The sequence below is a fragment of the Cicer arietinum genome, chromosome 7 (assembly GCF_000331145.2).
Source record: "Cicer arietinum cultivar CDC Frontier isolate Library 1 chromosome 7, Cicar.CDCFrontier_v2.0, whole genome shotgun sequence".
Classification (NCBI taxonomy): Eukaryota; Viridiplantae; Streptophyta; class Magnoliopsida; order Fabales; family Fabaceae; genus Cicer; species Cicer arietinum.
In genome coordinates, this window is record NC_021166.2 from 43,245,220 (window position 1) to 43,252,709 (window position 7,490).

General features: G+C 33.1%; 1 protein-coding gene across 1 annotated transcript; it reads right to left on the reverse strand.

The window, feature by feature from the left end:
* Positions 1-1,313: 1,313 nt before the first annotated feature.
* On the reverse strand, positions 1,314-3,991 carry LOC140918803 (uncharacterized). Its single transcript, XM_073363600.1, has 6 exons — positions 3,425-3,991; positions 2,854-3,029; positions 2,436-2,735; positions 2,107-2,354; positions 1,572-1,966; positions 1,314-1,472 (listed from the first exon to the last, which is right to left on the reverse strand). The coding sequence occupies exons 1-6, from the start codon at positions 3,989-3,991 to the stop codon at positions 1,314-1,316; spliced, it is 1,845 nt and encodes a 614-aa protein (XP_073219701.1).
* Between the last annotated feature and the right edge of the window lie 3,499 nt (positions 3,992-7,490).

Below are 7,490 nucleotides of genomic sequence, written 5' to 3' on the forward strand. Positions count from 1 at the left end.
CTTGACGTATACCATCAGCGATGTGCTGATCAGCATTGACAAATGGCTGCGAGGGCATTTCTTTTATTTTTGGTGGGTTGCACCTTGTTCAACGACAAGAGTGCTTTCGCGGTGAGTGTTGCCTACCTTGTATGCTTTAGAGACCTCAACTCATGCGGGCGATATGCATGGGGTGCTGCTGCACTTGCTTTCCTATACGACAATCTTCGAGAAGTGAGCATGCATCAGACTAGAACGGTATCAGGGTATCTGACACTATTACAGGTATTTGCGCTTGCTTTCCTGGTTTGATTTATTTCCTGATTTCGTGGATTTTTTTTGTTTTGGGTTTGTTGCTTTACTGATTTATGAATATCTTATTATATATGTGCAGGCGTGGGTGTATGAGCATTTTCCAGCATTATGTGCAAATTCTATCTCAGATTTATGTTGAGGACTATCCTAGAGCACTTAAATGGAAGCCAAAACAAGATAAAGGTTTGGTTATTCCATTTAGGAAAGCACTCGACGAGATTGATGACATATGTTGGACACCCTACAATGAGCATAAACCGAAGCGACCATTTGAGGTTGTTTCATTATTCAGAGGGTGGATACATTGGGGTTCCAAGATGTATGCTCACTTGCCATATAGGGTATTGCGTCAATATGAACATGTCCAAAACATCCCTACTTCACCTTTGGAGATAGTAGGTCAGACGACCACACCAGAGGAAATGGGCATAATGTTTACGCAATACGTTGTACATGTAGTTGACGCTGGAGCAGTTGTATACAGACCTGCAGACTGCGCGAATGAGTACATGGACTGGTTTCGTCGGATTTCTCATCCATATATCATTCGTAGAGAACCGGTCTATGTAGCTCATTCGATTGCAGAACCTGCCGATGGTGATCATGATCCAATTCAAACAACGGTAAATTCATTTAAATTTAATTTATGACTTTATTAAATTAATTAGTCATGTAATTTGTTTAACTAAATTAATTGATTAATTTATTTTTTAATGCAGCGTCGAGCAATACAAATTGCAGAGGAGCTTCTTGGTCGACAGTTGGTATAACCTGATGGCATCACACTCGTGAATGAACTAATTTTGGTGTTGCGATCTCAGAGAGATGGTTGTAGAGATTGGACCAACGTAGTGCCATATCGTAGGAGACATAAAGAGACTTAGGATTTGGATTTGTATTTTGGATATATATTTTGGACATCATTTTGGATATATATATATTGAATATCTATTTTGGATTTCGACAATATTAAACAACTTCATTATATTTGAATTCATACTATATTAAATGTCAACAATTCAGTTTACAATAACTTCATTTATAGTTTCTGGAAATATCTGCAACCAATGTTGCATGCGATCTGTGTAAATAAATTCCCATTGTCGTGCTTCTTTATTACAATATTTTTTCCACAAAATACTTGTTGGTGATATAGGGGAATCTGACTTTAAGTAAACCTGTTAAATTACATAACAATTATAAATGAATTATCAATTATAAATCAATAACATTTATAAAATGAATTATCAAAAACAATTTAATATGACAATTAATACCTGTACGAAATGTAAGTTCTTAACAAATGCAATAACAATCACACGATGCTCTGACATAGATGTTGTTGGTGGACTTCGAAGTGGAAAATATGTTTGCGATTGGTTAAGTGATAATGCGACGACAACCACGTTAAACTTCGAAGTAATCACATATCCCATTTTTGGAAGTGTCATCCAATTATCCTTCGATGCAACTTGCTCAACATACACATTGTGTATAAATTTTCGAACATAATTTTCTCCACCAAATAGTATCTCGTAGTGTGACATGAACTCTTGAAGCTCTACCACACACTGTTGACGGATGAATGCCCAACAGTTCTCATCCATTCCCAGTAAATCTGCAATTGCACAATATCCACAATCACCATCATCACCAGCATCAATAATGTCATCTATGAATTTATGAATTTCAATTGGCAACCAATCTTTGAAGAGGAGAACTCTTGGTTGTTGAACTTTGCTAACTGATGGTCGAGGTGTGAACTTTTAGACTGATGGTCGAGGTGCGAGCTTTTGCCTTTTTTTGGTGCACCTTTTGTTTTAACATTGGCAATCGGTGGACACATCGACGTAGTCGATGGATACACGATCTCTCGTAATTTATCTTTAAGTGAAATTTTGCCAGGTACATCAAGTTCTTCAAACTTTTTCACTATCACATCTATTTTATGTTTCATAGATAACTCTGAAGGTTTACTCGATGCATCAACATGGAAAGTTAATTTACTCCACCAAACATGAATAGCGTCTAATGGAATGGTACGTGGGATCATACTATACCTGGCTATTTCACATGCACAAGGTAGACCATGTGTTGTCCTAATTGTTCAACGACACTCATTCTGATCAATACCTACATACGTCACGCGATCATACTTTGCCACAATGTGATCTATTGCATTTTTGGACACAACACCATGCAAATTGGCGTATAATCTATTACTATATCGATGCACATTTTGAATGATGCTCTTTTCAAATGATGTTATTATCTCATTGCGTTGTAATATAATTATGCTATTGATGGTTTTCCAAACACTGCATATATCACTAATACTATCTTGTAATATCCTTTTCAAACTCCAATGCGCCGACTCAACCCTTTGTGTTGTGGTGTTCCCAAAGTGCATAACTCTATTTTTCCACGCCTCAACATAACCACTGCTCGTGTAAATAATCGTAAAAAATAGAACAACTACTACAAATTCCTTCAAAGATAGCCAACTTCATGTAGTACTAAGCCTCATCATAACTGTAAATAAGAGCCTCCCATGCCTACATTATTTGCACTTGCTTCTTTTTTGGAAACACAGTCATCTTGCACTTGGCTTTGACATTCTTGCATATATGAAACAAGCATAATAAATTCATTGCTTTTGGAAAAACATTTTCAACCGCGTTCATCAAAGCAAGGTCTCTATCGGTAACGATGACTTCAACGTCACCACTTGTAATCTGTTCTTTCACCATTTGTAGTGCCCACGTGAATTATCAGCACGCTCATACTGTAGATATGAAAATCCCATGTCATTTCAGTAGATGTAACACCAATAATCTCAAGTAATGGCATTCGATACCTACAGGTCTTGTAAGTGCTATCCATAATCAATACTATGTGAACATTATTTACAAGAGTGATAGCGTCTGGATGGGCCCAAAATATGTCGCTCAACTCATCTGAACTATCTAACTACCTATATCGATAGACGTATTTGTCGCATTCCATCAATGTTAAAAGGTGTTGCTTTTTTGTTCTATTACCTCTAAGTGATGAACGTACTTGTTTTATTGTCGTCAAACTTTCAACGTTATGATCCTTTAGTGTCATTAAAATGTTTTTTTGGTTTTACCAAGTTCTTTGTCATATCACCAAGTACATTTTTCTCGTCTTGAGACAATCGGCCTAAGAAAGAGTGACCGATCAGTTTTTTGGCCATTTCGTGGTTATGGAGACCACATATTACATGCAAATACCATCCTTCACCAACACTTGATCTGGTTCCTCTCAATCTAAATGGACATTCACATTTTCTAGTCCAAGTACTCCTCGTAAGATTAGGATTCTTCCAAGGTCTATATTTACCACTTCTTTCACAACCAAGAATTAATTTTGTCTTTATTCTTGGTCGTGCTGTCGCAGTTTCAGATCTAAAAATCACAACAACAATTCCATTTTCCCTTCCAACATTTCTAGCCCATTTCAATAAATCATCTCGTGTATCTAACATCATGTCGGTGGTAAACACATCAGTCAAATCAATCATAACAGGTTCAACTCTTTCATTCATAGTGTCAAAATTAGGTTCCTCATCATCATACATTTCTTCAAAATCAGGATCCAAATCATCATACATTTCCTCAAAATCAGGTTCCAAACCTTCATACATTTCATCACTGTTGTCTCCCCCTTGATCCATTTAATTGCATCCAATAAATTACATAAATATAACATAAAAAATCTTAACTCCTAAACCCAATAAACAAAAAAAAAATCCAAATTTGAGCAGCATTACGTGAATTGAGTTAACGTATGTTTACGTGAACTCAGTTCACGTAGCAAATACGTGAATTGAATTCAACTACACATATGTGAACTCAGTTCACGTATGCCTCATCTGTTCAAAAAACTGACCTTCACGTGAACTGAGTTCATGTATGTGTACTTATATTCAATTCACGTATTTGCTACGTGAACTCAGTTCACGTACACGTATGTTAACTCAGTTCATGTAGCTCATGAATTCTTCAACTCCATTGAAGTACTCAATCTTAAATCACACACGTTTACATAAACCTAAATCACGTAGCATCTGTATTTTCTTAATTTTATTAACTACGTGAATTCATTTCACGTAAACGTATGTGAACTCAATTCATGTACGAAACCCAGATTTAAAAAAAGAAATTGAAACTACAAAACACAACAACATAAATACCTAGTTGAGTTGAGTCACTATAATGATGAAGATGTTGAAGATGATTCAAGATTATTGAAGAAGATTCAAGATTATTGAATAAAATGTATCAAAATGATTGAAGAAGATGAAGAAGATTGAAGGTGTTAGGTTAATGAAGATGAAGATGATGAAGATAGAAATGAGGGGTTAAGTGAATAAAGAGGAAAAGGTATTTTGAGTATTTGGTATTTACAAAAAAAAATTAGGGGTGTGGGAAGCAAAAGTTTTAAAGGAATTTGTGATTTATTACTCTTCTACTTTTAGAAAAACGATATTACCATAAGTGATTTTTCAACTAACTTTGCTTGCTTCACTCATAGATCTCGTGATTTTTCCTCTATTTTTTTTACCATTTCATGATTTGATGAAAAATTGGGATTTTTTTTTTCTTCCGATTTTCTTGAACCAAAAATGTAGGTTTGGTTAATTCTTATTTCTATTAACCAAAAATTGAAGCCTATATATTGATTGCAACAAACTTTCCTATTTGGTAAGGTTTCTCCTTTTTTTACTCTTAATTTTTTTCCAATCCAAACTAATTATAAACCCGTGCGAATGGACGGGTCTGAGTCAAATGAAAAATAGTGAAACAATGAGTATGAATGAAGTTCATTAAAATAAATATCAATACCTAATAGAAGGAAATATAGATGGATTGTTAAAGAGCTTTGATTAGCATGGTAACATCTAACGTAAAATAATATAATTACATAAACATAATCTAAGTTGTTATTTCTGTTACAACAACCATATATTTTCTTACATTGGAAAATTCAAATTTCAATTTGTTCCAAATTACGAACGTAGTTGGAAAATTCGTATGATAGTTTCTAGGGTTTACTGATTATAAATAAGAAAAATAATAATATATAATCCAAATTAAAAATAATTTACGACATGAATCGAGGTAGCTATTGTTCTGCTTATAACAAGAAGAAAATATGGGCCTGCGAGGTTTGGGGGTCATTGATCAAAATGATATTAAATAAATGATAAATCTTATAGAATTAAATGATAAATATGTATTTTGTAGAATTGGATAGTTTATACAATAAATTATTATTTACGTATTATAATTTTTTTTTTGTATATTATATATTTTTAACATTTTTATGGAGAAATATTCAACATTCACTACAAAAATGTAAATTTATAGAGAGTCGAAGGTCAAGAATCACATCACATTAATAGTAAGTCATTAATCATATGAGATCATAATTGTGTATTCTCTTATAAACAAAAACGCAACTCACGGACACAAAATCCTAAAAAATTTATTCATCTTAAATAAAGAGCTAAGAGATTGAACAAGACATCTTACACTAAAACAACACAATATAACGGATAAAAACTATTTTTCTACGAAACTTACATTACTACCTAATTAATTTTTCTACATGTAAAAATAATTTTTTCCTACCCAATTAGTTATCACCATTACTAACACTTAACACTACTCATGCAGATATTGCAACTTGCAACTCCTCTGTATTGTTCTTAGAATTCAATAGATATATTACTTTCAATGCTACAACTTGAGTTTTCAACTCAAATTCCATCTCATCACAAAGGTATTCATACCATCACCAAGTCCATTGGAAATTTTAGTCCCCAATGAATGATAATGTAGAACCACGTCTAGATCTATCTATATAATCCTCCACATAAGTTAGAGAGTTTACCATCCTTCGTAACTTGGACATTCAATCCCCTACAATCTTTTCTTAACATTCAAAGCTTTACGGTTAGCTCAATATAATCCCGAAACACCCTACTCATTCGTATTTTACTAAAATCAAACATTCAAAACTACTAGTTTACTACTGTTAACGCCCCTCTCATTCTTGAGTAAGAACCACTTGGACATTCCCTTGTCTTAGAAGAACCAATTATCCACTCATAAATCTACACTATCTTTTTATGTAAAACCATCTTATCTATCGATTCTTGGTCGCTCTCTTCAACTACTAAGATATTACCAAAAAGGTTTCGGCCATTGAGTACTCCTACGAACTATTCTTCGAGATCCTACTAATATCATTGGTCTCACATCTATCTCCAAGACTTAACATCATGACTTTAGATACTAAAATTTTCTCACCCTCTGACAAAGTCACCAAAAAAAAAAATTCTTTGAAAAATGAAGTCCCACTTATTGTAACTTCGAACACTCTCACAATAACTCAGATTACTACTAATAAACTTGATAGATTACACCATCCGAAAAGACAGCTCCTAAGTGCCTAGTTACTTCAAATTTCGTCAATCCATGAGAGTTAACTCTACCTCTTCATACACAAAGTGCTTCTTTAACTCCGTATGTCATTCTTGTAACATGCGTTACACTTTTGAAAAATCTCAAATGTGAGATTCAAGACTAAACCAAAATAGTTTAATAGTAGTATTTTAAAACTACTTTTCAAAAACAATTTCGTAACAAATAGAAAATCACTTAAAAAGAGGATAAAACTCCTTTTAGATTTCCTTAAAAAAAATAAATCATATTCCCTTATTATAACAATAAAATAGTATAAATTACTCTTTTTAAAAAAAATACATTGTTAGCATCCTAGTCAAAGACTTGATTAATTACAAGATACACTACAATATTTTTTACTGCAACGTAGAAAAACAATTGATTATTTGAGAAAAAAAACCATTGTCTTAAGTTAAGATGTCTTTGAGGTGAACTATCACAATGGTTTTTCACTGTAATTAAAACATTGATCATACAAAACCGTTTATCTTTGATATTTTAACAAACACTTCAAAATCGTTGCCTTTGATTGTACTAAATAAAAAAAAAAAAAAAAAGGTTGCCAAATTTATATAGTAATCCATTTGTTGATAAACCTTCTTAACTATATGCACAATAATCACTAAATAATTACTTTCCTAACTAATCAATTACAAACAACTCAAACCATTATATGCACAACAATCAGTTACATTGTACAAT

Coding starts and splice junctions, on each gene's coding strand:
- LOC140918803 (XM_073363600.1), bottom strand. CDS start 3,991: ATGGATCAAGGGGGAGACAACAGTGATGAAATGTATGAAGGTTTGGAA. Junction 3,030..3,424: donor GTGATATGACAAAGAACTTG/GTAAAACCAAAA, acceptor GTGAAAGAACAG/ATTACAAGTGGTGACGTTGA. Junction 1,967..2,106: donor TGCCAATGTTAAAACAAAAG/GTGCACCAAAAA, acceptor ATAAATTCATAG/ATGACATTATTGATGCTGGT.